Here is a 24,802-nt window from a genome sequence, read left to right as displayed (position 1 = left end):
CTGGAGACGGCCGCCAGATGTTCATCAAAGGACAGCCGTCCATCCAGGAGGACGCCCAAGTTGCGAACCACCTCCTTTGGGGCCACTAACTCGCCCCCAACAGTCAGCTGCGGATGCAGCTGACTGTACCGGGGTGCCGGCATCCACAGCCACTCCGTCTTGGAGGGATTGAGCTTGAGTCTGTTTCTCCCCATCCAGACCCGTACAGCTTCCAGGCACCGGGACAGCACTTCGACCGCTTCGTTGGGGTGGTCCGGGGTGGAAAAGTACAGCTAAGTATCATCAGCGTACAGATGATAACTCACCCCGAAACCACTGATGACCTCGCCCAGCGGCTTCATATAACATAACATAACACAGTGGTGGTGATAGATATGCCAAGTGACAGCAACATCATGAAGAAAGAGTATAAGAAGCTGGAGAAGGGCCTAAAGAAAGAACTAGAGGGGATTTGGAAAGTGAAAGTCAAAGTGGTCCCACTAGTGACAGGAGCTCTTGGTACTATAACTTCTAAGCTGGATGAGTGTCTTCAGCAGACCCCAGGAATAACACCAGAACACTCACACCATGTCATCATTTATTTTACAAAAGGAAAGCCAAAATGGAGAAACCATGTTGAAAACCTAAGTATACCCTTATTGCTCCCATAAGTATGAAGAGGCTAAATAGCAGCCTGAGGCTGATAATCAAGTGCCCTCGATCAATTGATCATCAGCAAGTATAACTACCTCTATAAAAGCCGAAGTTTTAGGAAATTGCTGGTCTCCAGCATCGAGGTGTGTTAACACAATGCCAAAGAGTAAACAAATCATCAATGACAAAATCGTACGACAAAATCGTTCAGCTCCGGGACGGCTTGGACCGAAATTGGGATGATCCAGATGAGAGGGTGGAGTCGCGTCTTGTGGATGTTGTTTGGGATGAGTTTGATCCTGTGACTCTCGAGGACGTGGACAGGTTGCTGGGGAGGCTGCATACTACGACATGTTTACTGGACCCGTGCCCTTCCTGGTTGGTGCTGGCCTCCCGGTAAGTGTCACGAGGCTGGCTCCAGGGGATTACCAACGCTTCTTTGTTGGAGGGAGTTTTCCCCGCCACCTTGAAGGAGGCGGTGGTGAGACCTCTCCTCAAGAAGCCTTCCCTGGACCCAGCTATTTTAGGTAATTACCGTCCGGTCTCCAACCTTCGCTTTATTGCGAAGGTTGTAGAGAGTGCTGTGGCACGGCAGCTACCCCAGTACCTGGATGAAGCTGTCTATCTAGACCCGTTCCAGTCCGGCTTCCGACCCGGATACAGCACAGAGACAGCTTTGGTCGCGTTGGTGGATGATCTCTGGAGGGCCAGAGACAGGGGTTATTCCTCTGCCCTGGTCCTATTAGATCTCTCAGCGGCTTTCGATACCATCGACCATGGTATCCTGCTGCACCGGTTGCGGGGATTGGGAGTGGGAGGCACCGTTTATCGGTGGTTCTCCTCCTACCTCTCCGACCAGTCGCAGACGGTGTTGACAGGGGGGCAGAGGTCGACCCCGAGACGCCTCACTTGTGGGGTGCCGCAGGGGTCGATTCTCTCGCCTCTCCTGTTCAACATCTATATGAAGCCGTTGGGTGAGATCATCAGTGGCTTCGGGGTGAGATATCAGCTGTACGCTGATGATACTCAGCTGTACTTTTCCACCCCGGGCCACCCCAACGAAGCTGTCGAAGTGCTGTCCCGGTGCTTGGAAGCCGTACAGGTCTGGATGGGGAGGAACAGGCTCAAGCTCAATCCCTCCAAGACGGAGTGGCTGTGGATGCCGGCACCCCGATACAGTCAGCTGCAGCCGCAGCTGACTGTTGGAGGCGAGTTACTGGCCCCAAAGGAGGGAATGCGCAACTTGGGTGTTCTCCTGGATGCACGGCTGTCGCTTGAAGACCATTTGGCGGCCGTCTCCAGGAGAGCCTTTCACCAGGTCCGCCTGGTTCGCCAGTTGCGCCCCTTCCTTGATCGGGATGCCCTATGCACAGTCACTCATGCTCTTGTTACCTCTCGCTGGATTATTGTAATGCTCACTACATGCTCCCCTTGAGATGCACTCGGAGGCTTCAGTTGGTCCAGAATGCAGCTGCGCGGGTGATAGAGGGAGTCTCACGTAGCTCCCATGTGACACCCCTCCTGCGCAGACTGCACTGGCTTCCTGTTGCCTTCCGGGTTTTGGTTACCACCTTTAAAGCGCTCCATGGCTTGGTACCTGGGTACTTACGGGACCGCCTGCTGTTACCTCATGCCTCCCACCGACCCGTACGCTCGCACAGAGAGGGCCTTCTCAGGGTGCCGTCCGCCAGACAATGTCAGCTGGCGGCCCCAGAGGAAGATCTTTCTCTGTGGGGGCCCCTACTCTTTGGAACAAACTTCCCCCTGGTTTACGTCAAATACCTGACCTTCGGACTTTTCGCCGCGAACTGAAAACATACTTGTTTGTTCGTGCGGGGCTTTCTTAAATTGTTTAGTTTAAAATTTTAAACTTCTTTTTAGTTTTAACTGGTTTTTTTTAGATTTTTAACTATTTTAATTTCGGCCACACCGTGTAATAAGTTTTTTTAATTTATTTTTAACTGTATATTGTCTCTTTTTACCTTGGCTGTACACCGCCCTGAGTCCTTCGGGAGAAGGGCGGTTTATAAATCTAATAAAATAAATAAATAAAATAAATAAATAAATGATCTTAGAGAAGCTGCCCATCAATCTGGGTAGATCATGAACCTCTCATTAAATCCACCTGAATGTCTGACCATGCTATACTCAGAGAAATTGCAAAAAATCCAAGAATTACATCTCTGATTCTGTAGGCCTCAGATAGCATGCTAAAGTTCATGACAGAAAAAGATTGAACAAGTATGGTTAGTTTGGAAGGGTTGCCAGGAAGAAAGCCTTTTCTCTCTAAAAAAAATTTATTTATTTATTTATTTATTTATTTATTTATTCATATTTTTATACCGTCCTTCTCCGAAGATTCAGGGCGGTGTACATTCCAGCACAGTTTAAATTTGCAAAGTTGCATCTGAACAAATCAGAAGACTTCTGGAATACTGTCCTTTGCACAGACGAGACCAAAGTGGAGATGTTTGGCTAGTTGCACAGTTCTGTGTTTGGCGAAAATCAAACACAGTATATCGGAACAATCATCTCATACTAACCATCAAATACAGTGTGGAGTATTTGATCCAACAGGATCATCCAACAGGAGAATTATCCCAAGTATACCATCAGATCTACAACAGAATGGATGAAAAAGAAAAGAATCAAGGTGGTGCAGTGGCCCAGTCAAAGTCCAGACCTCAACCAGTGGTGAAATTCATTTTTTTTACTACCAGTTCTGTGGGCATGGCTTGGTAGGTGTGGCTTGGTGTGGAAGGATATTACAAAATCTCTATTCCCACCCACTCCAGGGGAAGGATACTGCAAAATCCCCATCCCTCCCCACTCCTGGGGGAAGGATATTGCAAAAACTCCATTCCCACCCACTCTGGGGCCAGCCAGAGGTGGTATTTGCCGGTTTAATGAACTACTCAAAATTTCCGCTACCAATTCTCCAGAACCTGCTGAATAGTACCCCTGATCTCAATGTGATGGAAATACTGTGGTGGGACCTCAACAGAACTATGTAAACAAATGCCCCCAAACTTCAGTGTATTGAAGCAATATTGTAAAGAAGAATGGGCCAAAATTCATGAAAAGTCATACCAAAAATGATTACTTCATGTTATTGCTGCTAAAGGTGGTTCTGCAAGCTATTGAATCATAAGGTGTATTTAGTTTTTCACAAGTGGCTTCTCCATTTTTCTAAAATAAATGATGACATGGTATATAAAAAATCATGTGTTGTTGTTTTTCTGAAGTTGTTTTTTTAAAAACTAATAAGAACCAGATGGTTTTTAATGTGTCCTTATGTGTAAAACCATAGAACTCAAAGAGGGCGTACGTTGAGTACTTTTTCACATGACTAAAAATGTTTGTGTGATTATAGCAGAAAATTTTTACTGTTCAAAAAAAAGTGTACAATTAGAAAAACAAAGGGTGACCTAAATGATAAAAAGATTGCAGGAGTTCTCTACCTTAGAAATTGTCAAGTTTGGAACTTTTTAATTTAAGGAAAAGAATTACACTGATGTAATAGAAGTTTATTTTTTAAAAAATGCATGATTTGGAGAAAGTGAGATATATCTCACTTTCTACTTAAAACATTACAATGTCAACATTATCTACTGAAGCTGATAATGATTCAAAATAGACGTGAAATAGTCTTTTCATTCAGCTACTAGTTAAAATGTAGAATTCTGTTTTTGAATAACGCATATGGTGACCACTACCAATTTGAATAATTTCAGAAGGCAAGTAGACAAATCTGTGAAGGGTTTAAGGATTAAATACATCTTACCTTTTGGTAGCAATAATTTATGGATTTCCTTATAAGTGTTGGACTTGCAACTGAAACAGTAAAAAGTAATTGATGATCTGATCTTGGGATAATACTGTGATTTGTCATTAAAAAGCAACTTGCAGTGGTCACCTAAAATGTTTTTCACAAACCTACGTTCTTTAAAACAACAGTGAAGATAATTTTAATTAGAATTTCTGTGTTTTTTTAAATCATGCTTTGAAAAAGAATAGGACACATTTGAAAGTTATAGCAACTTATATGAAAACTTCAAGTTCTGCAAAATGAATAGATGTAATATTAAACATGACTGAAATGAAAATAAATAAGCATTTACTTTTGATTTTGATTAGGAGAGCTGACCAATTAATTCAGGAAGAAAATGATGAAGTTATTCCATACTGCATAGCTATTGGTGATGTGAAGAAACTTGTTACATTTTTCATTTCAAAAGGTCAACTTAAAGAAGCTCTATTAGTTGCACAGGTACTGTTTCATGTGCTTATCATAGGCTAATAAATATAATACATCTTACCATAAAATAAAACTTTAATGATACACTATTTACCTATAGATTCTGGCACTTTTCTTATAGGAAAACTCTAGCATACTGTATAAGAAAATACTGTATTTGTATAAATTATCTAAATAATTGAAAAATAAGCTGAGTAGATAGCACAACTGAAATAATATTTATAAAAATATTTAATTCAGGACATATTCAGTATTAAAACTAATAATAAAAAATTGATTTGCAAAAGTTAATTTTGCAAATTAATTATATATAGTTAATTACAAATAGAACTATCCTGTATTATTGTCACTGTGGAGTGGTGTAAGTTTTAGCTATTTCATTATAAACAAGGCAAGTGAAATAATGCTGATAGGTTGGAGCAAATCTCAGAATGCCAAACATTCATAATCAGCATTTATTTGAGCTTCTATGTCCGGTAGGCTATAAAACAAAACTTGGGAATTTGGGTTAACTGTATTGTAGATAGTACTTCAGTGGTAATATTTTCAGCACTGTTATATGAAGTCTAATTTACAAGTAAATTGGTGTCTCCCTACCTTTGACTGGTGCTAAAAGTGATAATGAATAATGTATTAGCTTTGGCTTATACTATTTTATTGATTCCAGGCAGCATGTGAAGGAAATATAAAAACATTTCAGGGTTCAGCAGAAGATGAATCAGAGCATTTTGAAGAGAATAGCATAGAAAATTACAATGAGTAAGTTTATACAGAAAATAGAAAATGCATTTATCATATATTTTTATCTTGGTCATAGATTGAAAAATGTTGTAGAATAATGGTTCAATTAAAAAATAAAACACGACATTGCTTTACACAGTCTGAATAGAATGTTTATAAAACTATTTTCAGTGTTTTGTATGCTAATTATCTTTATGTTTTGCTTTGGTTAAAGTTAAAAAAAATGTAAAAATAGCTCTTTTAAAAAATGTTTGTAGACTGACAGATTAAAACTTTATTTGTCAATTAATCAGTCCAAAAATAAAATGAAATCCCTCCAAGTTGGAGCTGGAAAGAGCTTAAATAGTTCATTTTTTATGAATCTGAGTTGATTTAAAATCTTTTACAATTACCACATGGGGGATATTTGTGTGCCACTGATAGAATTTAGACAGACAGATAGATTCTGTTGATTTGGTTAAAGAGTTTAAGCTAAATGTTTGTACAATCAGAGAGAGATAAAGTAATCAGTAGATTTAGGAAATTTTAAAGTGGAAAAACTTGTTACATCTTTGGCTATTTTTGTCTGTAATTATTAAAATCATTTCTTTCCTATAGTCTTCTACATAAAGTCAGTAAAGAACTCGCTGAGTGGTATTTTCAGGATGGCTGTGCTGTGCTGGCTGCTTGTGTCCATTTAGCTGTTGAGAATATTGAGGTAAATGATTTTCTTGTTGTTCAGAAATAGAAAAGTACTTACTTTTCTCAATACTTGTACACTTTCTATCTAATAAGGTAATGTTGTTGCTTTTAAATTGTTGTTACATCCGAAGGATATTCAGGATGCTGACCCATGGGTAATATAAAACTATATATAGAAGATTAAACCCAGCTTGGTAGATGCTATTTCCAAGTCACCTTTTGTAGGAATAAACACAAAATCACTGTTATGGGGATTAGTACTTTAAAGGTAGATATCTCTCACTGATCAAATTTTCATACAGGTTTTTCATTGTTGCATGATACTGCACATGTATCATATTAAACATGTGCTTGTCATACAAATGTATGTAAAACCACAGACAGAAGCAAGGGGAGCAGAAACTGAACTATGGGGCATTTTGTAGGAAAGGTGCACTCCACTTTTTCCTCCCCAAGCTTTTTATTTTTTTTACAAACATCAATGCGTGAACAGTGTGGCACCTGAGTGTCTTACATTTTATTTTATTTAGTAGAAATAACATAATATTAATCATATTTACTACGTTTTACAAGCTTGTATAACTCTGGTAATAGTACCCATATTTATGTTAAGTTATAATCTTTTATTATTAATTATTCAACATTTCAATATATTATTTTATGCCAATCACTATATTCCGAGTGTTATTCCTTTTACTACAAATAAAATATTTTTAATCATATTTGTTACATTTAGGAAACTTACATGGTTCCAATAATAATACACATATTTATGTTAAGTTATAATCTTCCATTATTTAGTTATTCAATATTTCAGTATGTTATTTTTATGCCAACCACCATATTATTCAAGCATACTTGATAATACTGTTGTTCAAATTCTGATTTCCTCGCTTGTTATTACTTCACCTTATTATATAACAATGTGTATTCCATTAAACCCCTTCATGAATTACTGCCTTGTCAATGAAGCTATGAGCTATGCTATGTAGGGACACCCAAGACAGACAGGTCATAGCAGACAAAACGTGATCCACTGGATCTGACAAAACGTGATCCACTGGAAAAGGAAATGGCAACCCAGTCCAGTATCTTTTCCATGAAAACCCCATGGACAAAATGGAAAAAAGATATGATGCCGGAAGATGAGCCCCTCAGGTCGGAAGGTGTCCAATATGCTACTGGGGAAGAGCAGAGGGCTAGTACTAGTAGCGCTAGAAAGAGTAGAGCGACTGGGCCAAAGCCAAAAGGACGCTCAGCTGTGGATGCATCTGGTGATGAGAGGAAAGTGATGCTGTAAAGATATTTTTTCCATAGGAATCTGGAATGTAAGATCCATGAATCAAGGCAAACTGGATGTGGTCAAACAAGAGATGACAAGACTGAACATTGACATCTTAGGGATCAGCGAACTAAAATGGACAGGAATGGGTGAATTTAATTCAGATGACCATCAGGTATACTACTGCAGGCAAGTATTCCTGAGAAGAAATGGAGTAGCCTTCATAATCAATAAAAGAGTAGGAAAAGCAATACTGGGATACAATACCCAAAATGACAGAATGATCTCAGTTTGAATCCAAGGCAAACCAATTAATATCACAGTAATCCAAGTCTATGCCTCAACCACTGGTGCTGAAGGGGATGAAATTGACCAGTTCTATGAACTCTTACAGCACCTTATAGAATTAACACCCAAAAATGATGTCTTTATCATCGTGGGGGATTGGAATGCTAAAGTAGGAAGCCCAAAGGTATCCAGGATAACAGGCAAGTTTGGCCCTGGAGTACAAAATAAAGCAGGGCACAGGCTGATAGAATTCTGTCAAGATAATACGATAGTCATAGCAAACACTCTTTTCCAACAACCCAAGAGATGACTCTACACATGACATCACCAGACAGTCAACCCAATCAGATTGACAATATGCTGTGCAGCCAAAAATGAAGAAGCTCTATACAGTCAGTAAAAACAAGACCAGGAGCTGACTGTGGCTCAGATTATGAGCTTCTCAATGCAAAATTTAGACATAAATTGAAGAAAGTAGGAAAAAGCACTAGGCCACTCAGATATGAACTAAATCATATCCCTGATCAATATACAGTAGAGGTGACAAATCGATTTAAGGAATTAGATCTGATAGACAAAGTGACTGAAGAACTATGGACAGAGGTTCACAACATTGTACAAGAGGTAGCAACTAAACCATCCCAAAGAAAAAGGAAGGCAAGAAAGCAAAATGGTTGTCTGAGGAGGCTTTGCAAATAGCTGTGGAAAGAAGGGAAGCGAAAGGCAAGAGAGAAAGAGAAAGATAAACACAGCTGAATGCAGAATTCCAGAGAATAGCTAGAAGAGATAAGAATGCATTCTTAAATGAACAGTGCAAAGAAATAAAAGAAAACAATAGAATAGGGAGGACCAGAGATCTCTTCAAGAAAATTGGTGATATGAAGGGAACATTTCATGCAAAGATGGGCACGATAACGGACCAAAATGGCAGGGACCTAACAGAGGCAGAAGAGATTAAGAAGAGGTGGCAAAACTACACTGAAGAACTATACACGAATGAGCTTAACATCCCTGATAACCACGATGGGGTGGTCACTGACCTCGAGCCAGATATCCTAGAATGTGAAGTCAAATGGGCCTTAGGAAGTCTGAGCAACAACAAAGCTAATGGAGGAGACACTATTCAAGCTGAGCTATTTAAAATCTTAAAAGACGATGCAATAAAGTGCTACACTCAATTTGCCAGCAAATTTGGAAAACTCAACAGTGGCTACAGGATTGGAAAAGGTCAGTTTACATTCCAATTCCAAAGAAAGGCAATGCCAAAGAATGTTCAAACTATCGCACCATTGCACTCATTTCACATGCTAGTAAGGTTATGCTTAACATCTTACAAGCTAGGCTCCAGCAGTATGTGGATCGAGAACTACCAGAAGTACAAGCAGGATTTTGAAGAGGCAGAGGGAGTAGAGATCAAATTGTCAACATACGCTGGATCATGGAGAAAGCTAGGGAGTTCCAGAAAAACATCTACTTCTGCTTCATTGACTATGCTAAAGCCTTTGATTGTGCGGATCACAACAATTTGTGGCAAGTTCTTAAAAAGATGGAAGTATCAGACCATATTATTTGTCTCTTGAGAAACCTATATGCGAGTCAAGAAGCAACAGTGAGAACTGGACACGGAACCACTGATTGGTTCAAAATTGGGAAAGGAGTCTGGCAAGGCTGTATATTGTCATCCTGCCTATTTAACTTATATGCAGAGCCCATCATGATAAAGGCGGAACTAGATGAATCAAAAGTTGGAATTAAGATTGCTAGGAGAAATATCAAAAACCTCAGATATGCAGATGATACCACTCTAATGACAGAAAGCAAAGAGGAATTAAAGAGCCTCTTGATGCAGGTGAAGAAGGAAAGTGCAAAAGTTGGCTTGAAACTCAACATTAAGAAAACTAAGATCAAGGCATCCAGCCCTATCAATTCCTGGTAAATAGATGGGGAAGAAATGGAAGTAGTGACAGAATTTATTTTCCTGGGCTCCAAGATCACCCCAGATGGGGACTGCAGCCAAGAAATTAAAAGACACTTATTCCTGGGGAAGAAAGCTATGGCAAATCTAGACAGCATATTAAAAAGCAGAGACATCACCCTGCCAACAAAAATGTGTATAGTCAAGGCTATGTTCCCATTTGCAATGTATGGCTGTGAAAGTTCGACCATAAGAAAGGCTGAGCGCCAAAGAATTGAGGCCTTTGAACTATGGTGCTAGAGAAGACTCCTGTGAGTCCCTTGGACTGCAAGGCGATCAAACCGGTCAGTCCTAGAGGAGATCAACCCTGACTGCTCTTTAGAAGGCCAGATCCTGAAGAGGAAACTCAAATACTTTGGCCACCTAATGAGGAAGAAGGACTCACTGGAGAAGAGCTTAATGCTGGGAAAGATTGAGGGCAAAAGAAGAAGGGGACGACAGAGAATGAGGTGGCTGGATGGAGTCACTGAAGCAGTAGGCATGAGCTTAAATGGACTCCAGAAGATGGTAGAGGACAGGAAGGCCTGGAAGAATGTTGTCCATGGGGTCATGATGGGTCAGACAGGACTTCGCAACTAAACAACAACAACATTCTATTAATCCCCCCTCTCTAGTTTTCATCCCTATTCTAACTTTTAATTATGCCACTATTATATTTTAAAAATATTCCCTTTCCATCCATCGTCTCTTGCCCACTTTAAAGCTTTAATTGTCTGTTTCTTAGCTTGCCTCCCATATTCCTCTCTTGGATCTTTGTCTCTATCTTGACCAGTCATTTTAAACATTTCTCCCTTCTCTGCCCTATTCCATTGTCTAATTTTCAAAATCTACTCTTAGCCCTATCTCTCCTCCAAGAAAATCTTCCTGCAACTCCAGTTCCTTTTTTAATGTCTTTAAAATACTCTCCCCTTGGCTTATTTCAGCAATCATTGTTTTTGTGGTCATCTCCTTGTCATTTTGTTTTATTTGTTGGTTTTTCTGTTCTGTTTTTCAGTCTACTCTTTCAATTGGCTCCTCCTCTTTCTGGGTGTCTTGGTCACATCTTGTCCTTTGTATCATGTTTTTCTGCTCTCCATCTATGCTCTGCATTTTATTCATAATCTCCTTGTAGCTTCTTGTCAAAGTATCCTTAATACTTTGAATTATCGATGCTGTTTCTCCTCAAATTCCACTCCTTTGTGGCTAATGAAGCATCTCGTTTAGTTTTATTTTGTCCCTCTTTTGTCCAATAATCCAAAAACCATATATTTAAACATAAAGTCACTTCTGAAAAAGTTCAACATTCATGAATCTTTATATCCCAAAGTTGATTGACCTATTTCTATGAATAGACCCAAGAATTTTTCCAGAACTTTCATAAGTCCCTCTATAAATTCAGTCTTGTGTTGTAGCCTTCAGGGGTCACTTTAATAATAATGTCTTTCTTATTCTCAAGTTTAAATCTCTAATAGCTAAGTATTTCCAGGATTTTGGGAATGTGTTATGCCTTCCTTTTGTCAGCACGTGGCACTCTTAGATCAAATTTCAATATTAACCAGTTTTATCCAATTTTAATGGTAACAATCCAAAATATAAAGATAATATTAGTTTTTTAAGTAAATACTTCCAGCATTCTGAAATGCCTATCCAAAATGACGCAATTTAGAAATCCAATTTTCTGTATTTTTAAAGGTTTTTGCCTTTTTTGCCCTTTGATTCTTTTTCGTTCAGTTTTTGAAATTCTTCTCAAAATGTTAAATCACTGCTTTTAAAAAGAGCAGTGAGCCTCTCCTTTCCTGGATATTTTTTTGGGGTTGAGTTTTAAATAATAAAAAAATTCTTCTCACCCAGTTCCAGACATTGTTCACCGACTCTGCTCCAGTACAGTTCTTAAGTGTTTTCTCAGCTGTCATGGCAGCCATCTTTAGGCTGCCTCTTCTCGCCATGGCATAGAGGGGAAAAAAGGAGAGTTGCAATCTTTCCTGCAACCTCTCAGGGTGTCTCTCCTTAGCTTCAGCACTCCTACAAGGCAGCTTTGGCTCCTCTCAGAGCCCACAAACAGGGAGAACTCAGCACAGGGAACACAGAAACTCATTCCCTGCATCTGATATAGCCGCGGAAGTCTGGTGCGCTCCACTTTTGATGATGTTAGCTAATTAAGGATGCTTGATGTACATTCTGAAGATGAAAGTTTCACATCCATTTTTTTAAAAATTAAAAATGCAATCATTTCCTAATGGGTATTGGTTGCCACCTCATTAAAAGCAATCAAACAATGAGGAATTTTGTGAGGCTGATCATCAGTATTATAAGAAGGTACTGGAATTTATTGTTTTGCACCGTTCTGCATTAGAAATTTTATTTATTTATTCATAAATATCATAGATTTAATCCTTAGTCTCTTCAGATTGCATTGGGAAAGTTGCTAGTCTGAAAACCTCAGGAACTATTATGACTGCATAGTCACAGTCTAAATGGATCTATAGTCAGGCTAGCAGTTACCCATCATATTTTAAATATGGGATCTTTTTTTTACATATGAATTTTCTGACATTACTACATGATGGAATAACAAAAACTAGCTAGGAGTCAGGATTTGGGGGTGGGGAGACTCAGGAATGATAGAATGATATCAGTGATAAACACAGTAACAGCTCATAATTTTATGTGGGCCATTATATAAGTGTGCTGGAAATATCTACATGTATTTTTTGCCTCATATCTACTTTGAGGGGAAATATTTCCTATTTTGTATTTCCTAAAAAACACCTGCACATTTCAAATCTAATTTGAGTATTCTATGCATTAACAAGTAAGTATTAACCCTTAAAATCATTCAAAATAGTCATGCTTTTGCCAAAATTCACAAATGAAAAACTTCCACTTCTGTTAAATAATCTTGCTTTTTAAAAAGTTTCCAGATCAATTCATTATGTTAGAAACATCTTCTTTTTTTAAGTAGCCCAATGCATTCTGTGTGGAAATCTATGGTGTTGAACGTTTCATTCAGGGGATCCACAATTTTGCTATTAATTTATTTGAAATGAGTGTTTCTCTTTGTCATGCCAATAAATTATTTATTATAATATTTTCTAGATTGAGGTTTGCTAGGATATTTCTATATTTCAGAAACTCAGCATATGTTCAGTATAATGGATTTATAAAGTATTGTCTGACATCTAAAAAAAAGGAACAAACAAGTAGTGTGTGACAGGAAATACACCTTCAGCACCATATATATAATTAGTGTGGCAGCTATTTTATTCATGGAAGTGTCTGAAGTTATAGAGTTGCAATTAATGTTATTACTTTTGCCAGTAACAGCCAGTGAAGTCACTGGAATAGCAGTGACCCTCATAATGCTAGTTCAGAGATACTTTTTTTACACTTCAGCTCTCAAGTTTAAGTCTGATACCGAGGTGCCATAAATGTATGTATTTCAGGAAATGAACGTACCTGGAGAATCCATATATACAGACTGTTCCTGAAACTGCCATGCACACAGATAAAATGTTTAGTTATGAATGGTTTGGGAATATTGCCTGCTCTTTAGTGATAATATTATTTCCATTGCTATTCTTAGTGATGAATAGGATGATTTGATAAGGCCCATATGAGATTTGTTAAGGCTGCTATGGTAAAAACCCATATTTAGAATTGGCATTAATATTTTCCCTGAATATCTCCTGGATACAAAGTATAGCTCCTTCCCTTGAAATATCTTTTGTGATTTGACACTTTCTGGTCATCTTTTTCTTCCTTCAGAAATGTTTGTTATATTTGTTGTGTAGGTGGTGGATATAAATATTAAGGCTAAACATTTGCTAAATATTGACTTCTTTGTGCAAGTCAACTCCTTTTCAAACCAAGTTCCTCATCTGAAAAGCAGCTGGTTTGAAAGATGATACTCATAAAGTTACAATTTTGTAATAGATCATGTGGAACACTTCTCAGCAGACCTTTATAAAGGAACACTGAGTGGAGAAACTACTGCTAGGAGAACAGTACCTGCTGTTCATCCCAGTTGATAATCTCAAAGTGTCCTGAATCCTGAAGGTCCTTAATGAAAACTGAGATGTTCAGATCTTCACCAGTAATTCATATTTATTTGTTACAGCCCTGACACTAGATATTAATAAAATATGGAATAAAATAAGTATTAATCCTTCTATACATATGTGTATGAATATAAGAAAAATATAATAAATTATGGACCTTGAATTCTGTAATGTATTCATGGCATATATTTTGCAGTAAATGATGGTATATAGATATTTAACTCCTCTTTATAATGTGCATGTCTTGACTGATGAGAAACCAATTTAAGGAGAAAGAAGCCAAAAAAAAAAAATTCCCAACTACTGCTGGTCTGGTATTTCTGGCTGCCTTTCATCTTATAAAGGTCAGATAAATAAAAGAAGTTCCTCATTCACTCTAGAAAGTCCGGATAATGACAGTAACTTGGCTCTAGCTATCTCTCCCATTGAAATGGTTTATTCATGGTTTGTTTAGGTTGCTAGGCTATAAAGAAAAGATTTAGCCAAAATGTGTGGATCAGAATCAGTGATGCATGTTTTGTCACCCTGAAATGTGGGCTTGAAAATGAATGCTAATATGATAGTCACAATGAATCCTTGTTAGGCTTAATGATTTTTTTTTTTAATTGAGCAAGCTTGCCATGACAAACCTGATTCGAGGAAATGAACTGGAGTTGGCAGTCAGTGTGGGCACTGTCTTAGGAGAATGTGCAGCTCAGGCAACTCATTATGCACTAGAGTTACTGGCAAGAAAATGTATGACTATTCCAACATGGTAAGAACTGTTTAGTCCAAATTATTTTTTTCTTTAGAAACTGGACATTTTACAGAATACAGAAGCCTCGTGTATTCAGAATTCGCTTTTAAGAAATCTGTTTTTTATATCCTAGGATTTAAGCTACAGTGTCCTTAGAACAGAGAAACATTGTGTAAGGTTAGCGAGAGATTGTCATTCGGCTATTTTCAAGCACATTGAAATAGTAACTAAAATACCAATAGGAAGAAGTAAATTTTATTAGAAGTCTAGGACTGTGCTCTGCTTGCATACTTGAAATATATTATAACCACATTTGTGTACTAGGTTTGTTTGCTAGAACTAATTCATATATACATATTTTGAGTTCATTATTCCTGTGGTAGTATTAAAAGATTAACATGATTTTCATAGGAGTAGAAAGTGCTTGTTCATAAATTGCTCATGTAATTCACTTGTACTAAGATCTTTCTATGTTCATGAAGAATATATTAGAAAAAAGTCTGTTCAAATTTAAATAATCCACAAAAGTGATCCACAATGAATATTTTACTTCCTAGAGGATAAAAATAGTCACTATTAATCACTTTTCTTCAGTGCAAATTATAATTTGCATTTTTAATTTTTTCCTTGCCTCCCTCTGGTCTTTTATCTTCATCTTATTCTAGCAGGGATTGTCATGGGGTAGCCAAGGGCAACACTGATTTGAGAAAGAGGGAATTACTGTATTTTTTGGATTATAAGACATGCCAGGGTATAAGACACACCTTAGTTTTTGGGGAGGAAAATAAGAAAAAAGCTGATTGGCAGGTTGATCAGCCGCCCAGAATACCCCCAATCAGCTGTTCCCAGAGATGAATTTTAGCAACAGGTTCCTTGTGAGCTCTGTGCCTTGCTTTTTTTTCTACCTCCGAAACTTCTGAAGCTCGGTTTCAGAAAAAACCTTTTTTTCTGCCTCTGAAAGCCTCTGAAACAGCTTCAGAAAAAAAGCCTCTGAAGCTCTGTTTGGGGGCTTCTTTTCTGAAGCTCTGTTTGGAGGCTTTTTTTCTGAAGCTGTTTGCGGGCTTCTTTTTTGAAGCTTCATTTCTGGTGCTTTTTTCAGCCTCTGAAACCTCTGTTTGAGAAGCTGGGCAGGGCTACATTCAGAGTATAAGACCCACTCAGATTTCACCTTCTTTTTTGGGGAAAAAATACTCTTATACCAGGGGTGAAATCTAATTTTTTTTCCTACCGGATCTGTGGGCGTGGCTTGATTGGTGGGCGTGGCTTGGTCAGATGACTGGGTGGGTGTGGCCAATAACAATAAAGTATAAAAATAATAAAGTATAAAAAACAATAAGAGGTACAAAAAACCATCTTTCACACTTTACACACACACAACACAATACAACACAACACAACTGACTCACACACAATGTAAAAGCAGCTGCACTTCACACTTCACACACTTCACACAGCCACAAAAAGCTCAAAAACCAACTTTCACACTTTACACACACACAACACAAAACAACACAACTGACTCACACACAATGTAAAAGCAGATGCACTTCACCCAAAATGGCCCCTGCAACAAGCAGGAACCTCACACAGTCACAAAAAGCTCAAAAACCAACTTTCACAATTTACACACACACAACACAACACAACTAACACACACATGCACACACACACACAAAATGCCATGAACAGCTTTGTGAGATTTTGTGTGTTTGTGTAGTTAGAGTGAAACACTACAGAAACACACCAAATCTCAGAAAGCTGCACAAATATTTTATTTTATTATTTTATTTTATTTATATTTTTTAGATCGGGGTCTCCAACCTTAGTAACTTTAAGGTTTGTGGACTTCAATTCCCAGAGTTCCTCAGCTAGCAAAACAGGCAGTTTCAGTTGCTAGCAGAGTCAGGCAGATGGATTTTACACAGGCATATTCATCTGCCTGAATCTGCTAGCAACTGAAATTGCCTGTTTTGCTGATGCTTTGCCAGCCCAAAAGGAGCAGGAATAAGGTAAGTGGGGAAGGGGTGATTGGGTGGGCATGGGCTGTTGTAAGAGGTTGTTACAAATAATTTTAAAAGCTTGTGATGATCAGGAAAATCAAATGGGATCGCCAGAGGAAAAAAAGTTTTTAAAAGTCTCCTCTGACGATCCCATGAGGGTTGCCTCGTGTCCTCAAAGGCTTTTTATTTTACTTTTGAAGACATGTTTTTGACTGAAGAAAAACCTCTGCTGATGGTGCGGCTCAGCAGAGGTGGGGTGGTGGTGGGGCCAGGGATTTTTGCCACTGGTTCTCCGAATCAGCAGCCACCATTGCTACCAGATTGTGGGAACCGGTCTGAACCAGGAGCATTTCACCCGTCTTATACTCCAAAAAATATGGTAATCAGGGAGGTCACTTATAGTAGGATACAATATTTTGTTTTTTTAATTCTTCTGCCTTGATTCTTCGGAGCGAGAATGTGGTACTATATAGAGTCACAGCTGTGTCAACATACCTGTAAGAGAGACCCAGAGAAACATAATATTTAGAAATATGAACTTTCATATGAGAAAATGTATTATATTTGCCAGTTGGCTATACCAGTTTAGTACATACTGGCCTGACTTATCTAGTTACATGCCATATCACAATATATATTGGGTCAGAACCAAACTTATATCTCTTCATTGCTGTAAACATTTTATGATCCATTTGAGGCTTCTGCAATGAATTTTTCTTCCATTTCCTCTTTTCCAGGAGTTTCCAACTCCCATTTTATTTTGATTTCATGGGATTCAGCAACAGTGTGGGAAGTAGAGATTGAAAGAGAAAATAAAAATGCTCTCTTTCCCATTCTGCTGGATCAAGAATCCCCTTTTAAAAATGTCGTTCAAAATCATATGTATTTGGATCATAATCTGGACCAGAATTTTATGAGAAGCTTAGTTTCCTTTCTTGGACATATACTATTTTTAGTATTTTGGTCTCTGACTTGGGAAATTTGTTAATTTTTCTCCTTAATATGAGAGACAGAACATTAACGCTGAACTGAAATTTAACTGAGTGGATGTTAATGTTAATATTTTAGTACTATTTTGTGTATTACAACTTGAATATCTTTATTATAGCTTTCCATCACCTGGATACAGGTACCTTTTTTCTTTCTAGAGATATTTTATTGTCTTTTGATTACATTAAAAATAACAGTCACCCATCAGTAAGATATTGATTTTTCAACTTGAATAAAATATTGGTATAAAATGTATAATAGATTAGTTGGTAAAGTTTTAGAAGACATCATATAGATTCCAATGACAGCTTTAATTGTGAGAAGACGAAGGACAAATCCCCTAAAACATACCATTACCGATAAGGGACATCATTAATATTTATACAGTTTAATCATTGCAATTTTTGTAGCATAAAACTACTATAATTAAAATACTCTTGCACTGTAAACATATCAAATCTGGAATTGAGGACTTACATAGTAATTCTGTATGTATGTGTGGTATATGGAGGTAGATATCTAAGAGAGCCAGTTTGGTGTAATGGTTAAGGCATCGGGCTAGAAACTGAGAGGCTGTGAATTAAAGTGCCACCTTGGGTCCCACACTAGCTACATGACCTTGAGCCAATCATTGTCTCTCAGCCCTAAGAATGCACTGGCAAAAACACTTGTGAAAAAGCTTATCAGCAAACTGCAGGGACTTGACCAAGAATTAAACACAATTAAATGAAAAAAAAGAAAAATAGAAATATTAATGTCAAACAATTTTGGGGCTTTCATTATAGTGTCACTTTATTTGTACATAAGGTATACAATATAGTATAAAGTGCCTCAGAAGACAATATCAAGGTTCAAAAGAATATGATAGACTTGAACATTGAGACCTATCCAACAAAATACAGTTCAATGATAGTTGCAAGATATCTGGGTGCTCAGGTAGATTACAGATTAAGCATACATAACCAAGACTATGAGTCTGACAAAAAAGCCAACACAGTTTTGGACCGCATCAACAGAGGTATAGTGTCACTATCTTGGGAAGCGATAGTATAGTTCTATGCTGTATTAATCAGACTGAGCCTAGAATATTGTATTTAGTTGTAGTCACCATAGTACAAAAAGTATGCTGAAGAATTGGAAAGAGTATAGAGAAGAGCAACAAAGATGATAAGGAGCTTTAAGGCTAAAGAGCAAAGAAACTTATTATATTTAGAGTAATCTAGCCTGACTAGGTGGCTCAGTGGCTAAGACACTGAGTTTGTCAATTAGAAAGGTCGGCGGTTTGAGTCCCTAGTACAGGTCTCCTGCATGAGCAGGGGCTTGGACTAGATGACCTCCAAGGTCCCTTCCAACTCTGTTACTGTTATAAGTATCTTCCAATACTTGATGGGATATCGTAGATTAGAGTAAAGATAATAAATTTATTCTGCATAATATTGGAGCATATGATAAGAACCAAAGGGCACCAAGTTTACCAACAGAGATCTAAACTTAAAAGAAGGAGGAATTTTCTGTCTGTCAAAGCTTTTAAATAGTGGCACAGCTTGTCTTCTGAAGTCGTGGGTACTCCATCATTTGAGATTGGAAAAAAGAAAGAAAGAAAGATTAGACAGCTATTTCTTCATGATGGTATAAGAAATCTTGCCCTGGCAGAACTTAGATTGGAAGATTTCCAACATCCCTTCCAATCCTCTGCTTCTATAATTCTAAGTTATTTATTTACATGCAATACATATTAGTATTTACCAATACTCCTAGGAATACAAAGAATGGCTTTGTATAAAAACAACACACTTGCTAGTAACTTTTAAAGGTTTCTATCTGTATCTTACGCATGAATCCCATCTAGTGTTTATTGTTTTCTGTGTAATTATTTGTGAATTGCTCAGAATCAATTGGAGTCAGCAGGAGGAGGAGTGTCTAAATTGAAATAAATAATTAATACAATTCTACAAACTGTGCTTTGCTGAAAAAACCATATGGATTCATTTCTGCATATTACTATATTATAATGGGTGGATATACTTTAGGCCAAAAGCATAAGATAATGTTATATGCAGAAGAGGCCACTGGAAATAATTATTGATCATTTTGATTGAGTTGTCTTTTATGATAACAGTTTGATTGGCTTGTACAACAATGTATAAATGGATTGCTTGCAGGAAAATTTCTGTAGTTATAAAATTTATGGTTCAAAAGCATGAATTTATTTTCCAAGAGGTCATAAGAAGCTTCTTGTGTAAGGGTAAAATAAAGGGAAAATAATAAAATAAATTGCCTGTTTTATAATGTTGAATATAAACTTCATTAAGCTAGATTTTATGTACTCTTTATACTGAGATTTAAGTAAAGCATTCCTAAATGGAATAATGTTCTAACTTAGGATCAGAAAAAGGAATTATGCAAGTAACTCAATTATAGATATTAACAGAACAAAGATTAAAGTTCATTTTTAAATGTAAACTGTTGTTGGGCTTGCATTTCTGTCTCTTCTATGCAAGAAAGAGAAGATATCTGTTTCCATACCAGAAAACATTTGGATAAAATGTTTTAGAACATAGTTTGGTCAAATTATCCCAGGATTGATGAATATTTATATTTTAAACAAATCACAATTACCTCTGTTTATGTATATTAATATACTGTGAAATTGTAATTTGCTCTAAGAGAAAAGTTTCACTTTCCAAACTGTAGTTGAGTATGTTATCATAAGTCAGTCCGGTTAATTCCTGGTCTCCTAGTTTAGATGATCATATGAAGAGGATCTGCATGTGTTTTTAGCATGTTACAGCTTAATTTAATTATCTTCTAAACCAGAATTCTGGGAATTGAGATCCACACATCTTAAAGTTGCCAAGTTTAAATAACACTGTTCTAAAATAACCCTGCTTTCTCAGAGCTCTTTATTTCAAAAATGTTGTTTCGCTTGTATTTAGAAATGAATAAAAAGAAGTACGAATAGTCTTATCTTTGAACTTTCTCCTTCATTTTTGCATGTTATGAAATGCCTCACTTGGGTATATTGTTTCATAGGGATTTAGCAGGAGATCTTCTCATGATGATTCCTGATAATGAACTACAATTAATAAAACTATGTGCTTTTTATCCTGGATGCACAGCAGAGATAAATGACCTACATGAAAAGGTACACTTGAAAGGCCAACTGTCTCTTAGCCATTTATGTGAGTAACAGAAGAGGTTTTATGCTCAATAATTCCTAGTTATGTTTATTAGAAGATTCTTTCTATTACAGAGAACTGTAGATTCACGTTCACATTATTTAAATTATCCCACTTTCATTTGGTATCAAAATTGCTGGAGAGTTAAATTAAGAAAGTTGGGAAAATGAGTACTTCCAATTGAATTACAGAAGCAGTAGGGAAAAAATATCTCACATTATTTATACATATGCAATATTTGCAAATGAAATGTTACTTTAGAAATTGATTCTTCAGAAATATCAATATGCGCAGGACAAATATTTATTGCCCACTGAATTGGTCAATATTTTTGTAACATAGGCAATGGAAAATGTCTGTGCATATTTATGCTATTGAACTGTGACCATTAGAGTTAAAGGTAATTATATTAGTGTGAAAAGTAGATATGAAAGTTTACATCTGACATTAAACAGATTACTTCTCTGAAACGTAGTATAATATATTTTATACTATGCACATAATACATTTAGTCCAATTAAGCTCAGGAACAATCATCATTTGAAAAAGAGTGGCTGCACATATTAACAATGTTGTCTAATTTCTCTGCTAAAACAAATACATAAGCATAGATGCAGTGCAAGATAGTATTATAGAAAATAAGGTCATTTAGATTATACACTGCCCTGAATTACAAGGCTAAAAGGTGATTAAGGGTGCATACACACTATATTCATCAGTAACTCCTTAAAGAGGCTACAGTACACCCTCTCCTGAGCTTGAAAAATGAACCTGGGGAAATGTTTGATTTAAGGTGGCACTAGCAGGTGAGGAAAGCACATTCTCTCCCTCTCTCCCACTTTTCCTCTTCCTCTCTCAAATACACACACATGCACGTGCACATACATACAGACACACATCTTTGTATATGGACTGCTGCACGGTTTTAAGCTTATGTGCCCAAAGCCCTATTAAATTTTTGTTTGCATGCAAATTGTACAGAGGTACAATAGTGGCTGAAGATATGAGCAAAGCATACTGCTCCTCTGCATGGCCTGCTCACATGCTCTTGGGCCCCTGTGCAAGAGGTTAGAGAAGGAAAATGGAGTTGCAAGAAAGAACTACACTTCGTTTCAATTGTATCAGACTTACTTTGTGAACATGAATAATTTTACACCCTTCTCTGCTGATAATTGCATTAATTTTGTTTGTTTCTATTCACTATCATTTTCAGTGCAGATTACCAGATATAGAAGAATGTATGCAATTAGCAGAGAAAGCTCAGACAGATGGAAATATATTTGAGTCAATAAAATATTATTTGTTAACTGCAGAACCAGAAAAGGCACTTCCTATAGGGATTCAGTATGTCAAAGGTAAGCCTTGAAATAATTCTGAACCATTTTTAGAAAAAATATTAATGCGTTTTGTTTATCTGTTCCTCTGTTCAACTTTTTAATCATTTTCCTCTTTTCTACTGCTATTTAACAGGACAAATTAGTAGTTCAGATTGGACACTTGATGCAATATATCCTTTTTTGGATCTTCTCAGCTATATACGCACAGAAAAATTGTTGCTGCATAAAAGTAGTGAGTAAGTATTTTAATAGTAAAATTATGAAAATGAGTCTTTTCAAATTTATTCATTGATTTTGCTTCATGGGATTGATAAATATACAAAGATTCTACATCATTTGCGATCTTTATCTAACCATTTTTATTAGTTTCCAAGGCCTTAAAGGGGTGGTACTACTTCTCATCACTCCTTTCCTTCACTTTCCTCCTCTGCATTAAGTGTCTCACACAAGAAACTATTCCATTCATCTCACAGAGTAGACAGACTCTGTGAAAGCTAACACAGCAGGAAAATTATTTAGTCTTTAAATTAACACAAAATTTCTTTTGTATGTGCAAAAGACAATATAAATAATTCTTTGGAGATTTCCTTTTCCAGATAAATCTTGTGTTATAAATAGGCACAATAGTTTTTTTATGCATAATTTATTTTAGCATTGTTATACTATAAACAAGAATTTCCAGATGATGAAGAACAACTTTAGATACTTCTAATCAAAATCAAAATCAAATTCAGTTAGAACAAACACTTCTTTAAAACAATTTTTCTGCATTTTCTGAGTTTTATGATGTATTCATTTTGCTGCTTTCAGAAAATCTTGAAAGGAAATCTCTTTTTTTTTGACAGGCTTTGTAAGGTGTGTTGTCTATGGTAGTAAAATAGTACAATTATTTATTTATTTATTTATTTTTTATTTGCATTTATATCCCGCCCTTCTCCGAAGACTCAGGGCGGCTTACACTATGTTAATTATCTTAAACTCACATGGTTTTAAGGAAAACTAACTGAATCTCTCCTTTACCTGATAAAATACCTGAACTAGCATTTAACTTTAAGATGTAATGACTTCAATTCCCATAATTCCTCAGTCATCATGAGCAATTCATGGCTGGCGGGGGAGTTCTAGGGGCTGAAGTCCACACAACTTAAAATTGTTAAGATTGAGAAACACTCACCTAAACCAATATTTCTGTTTTTTAAAAAAACATTAGGCAAGCAACTGCCTTAAAAAAAACACAAAATGGATTTTATTCAAATTAAATAACTTGTTAGCACCTCAGGTTAACCAAGAAAATAGATCCAACATAAATAACCAGCACTCCAATTACATGATTGTATTTTAGTACATAATGACAGTAGCAAATACCCCAATTGTCACAACACAAAATTTCAAAGTACTCTGAAGACACTTAGAATTAATGTACTTACATTGAGATAAAACAAATGTAATGTTGAAGGTTTTTTTTAAAAAAATCTATATAAGCAAAATAAAATATATGTGCAAAGATGTCTGCAATTTCTCTCAGTATCAGCAGGATAATGCAGCATTGACATCTGCTTAAAAGTTAGCATTTCATTAAAAGCAAACAAAAACAAAATAAAAATTGTTCTTTGTACAGTATCTGAATAATCCATAAAATCCAATGATTGTAAATATCTACTGACATGTTTATTATCATATCCTTTGATAAACTATACAGTGATTAATATCAGCTCAAAATAATGAAATGACCAGAATAATTTTATGACACTGTGTGATAAAGAGAAAGAATAACCTTATTAAATATATATGTGCAGTCCTTTATGTTTCCAAGCTTTTCAATTATTCTAGTTTCAGTGTTCTTGACACCTCTGGCATATATAAACATATTCCTGTGATTTCTATGGAAACTGATACCTAAAAATAGAAAAACAATGTAACCAGATTTTTAAAAAGAATTAGAATGATCTCTTAATCTCCCTTAATCTCAATAACACAGAATATTGTAGGTTCTTTTTCCTATATTATTTTTTCTTCCAACTATTGTTTTTATAGCTAGATTGCTAACAAATAGAACAGAACAGAACATAATTGAATAGAATTCTTTATTGGCCAAATGTGATCGGGCACACAAGGAACAGTAAATGAACAGTATAAAGATGCAAAAAAGAAACGATGAAAGGAACAAAGCAATACTAAAGACAATAAATTACAAACAAACAAACAAAAAAACCCACTAAGCAGTACCAAGAAATAGAAAAGGAAAAAAATCCAGTAGTAATTCAAAACATGCCAATCTCTTAAAGAAATCACTTTGTTTACAAAAAAATCTTATATAAATAGTTATCAAATAGTAAAGTTTTAAAAAACTAAAAATACTACTGTTTTAAAATATTGTAAATTCTATATAAAAAGAAATCACCAAAATGGTAAGTTGCACATTGCCAAAGGCCATTTCCTAATATTTAGAATAATAACAGTGGCTTTAATTTACTGAATTTGCAAAAATGTCATTGGTTTTATATTTTATCAACCAAAAATAGAATGTAAAATTATTATAATACAATTCTCTAAGGATCCTATTACATTCCTGGCAATTTCTTGGATCAACATGTAGGTGTTTTATTTCCTAGAGAACGTGCTGTAAGAAATCTTTGGGATTTGTTATAGTGTAGATTGGATTTTA

General features: G+C 36.3%; 1 protein-coding gene across 1 annotated transcript in view; it reads left to right on the top strand.

The window, feature by feature from the left end:
• WDR17 (WD repeat domain 17) overlaps nucleotides 1-24,802 on the top strand; it is an 89,116-nt gene that overhangs the window by 58,707 nt on the left and 5,607 nt on the right. Inside the window, exons 20-27 of the mRNA XM_058193472.1 lie at nucleotides 4,771-4,903; nucleotides 5,559-5,650; nucleotides 6,230-6,329; nucleotides 14,510-14,649; nucleotides 17,740-17,760; nucleotides 20,655-20,766; nucleotides 22,014-22,155; nucleotides 22,271-22,373. Coding sequence (XP_058049455.1) covers nucleotides 4,771-4,903; nucleotides 5,559-5,650; nucleotides 6,230-6,329; nucleotides 14,510-14,649; nucleotides 17,740-17,760; nucleotides 20,655-20,766; nucleotides 22,014-22,155; nucleotides 22,271-22,373 — 843 coding nt within the window. The remainder of the gene's footprint in view (nucleotides 1-4,770; nucleotides 4,904-5,558; nucleotides 5,651-6,229; nucleotides 6,330-14,509; nucleotides 14,650-17,739; nucleotides 17,761-20,654; nucleotides 20,767-22,013; nucleotides 22,156-22,270; nucleotides 22,374-24,802) is intronic.

Source organism: Ahaetulla prasina, chromosome 8 (assembly GCF_028640845.1).
Source record: "Ahaetulla prasina isolate Xishuangbanna chromosome 8, ASM2864084v1, whole genome shotgun sequence".
Taxonomy (NCBI): domain Eukaryota; kingdom Metazoa; phylum Chordata; class Lepidosauria; order Squamata; family Colubridae; genus Ahaetulla; species Ahaetulla prasina.
The sequence above is the reverse complement of the archived record's forward strand: the minus strand, read 5'-3'. Positions and strand labels throughout refer to the sequence as shown.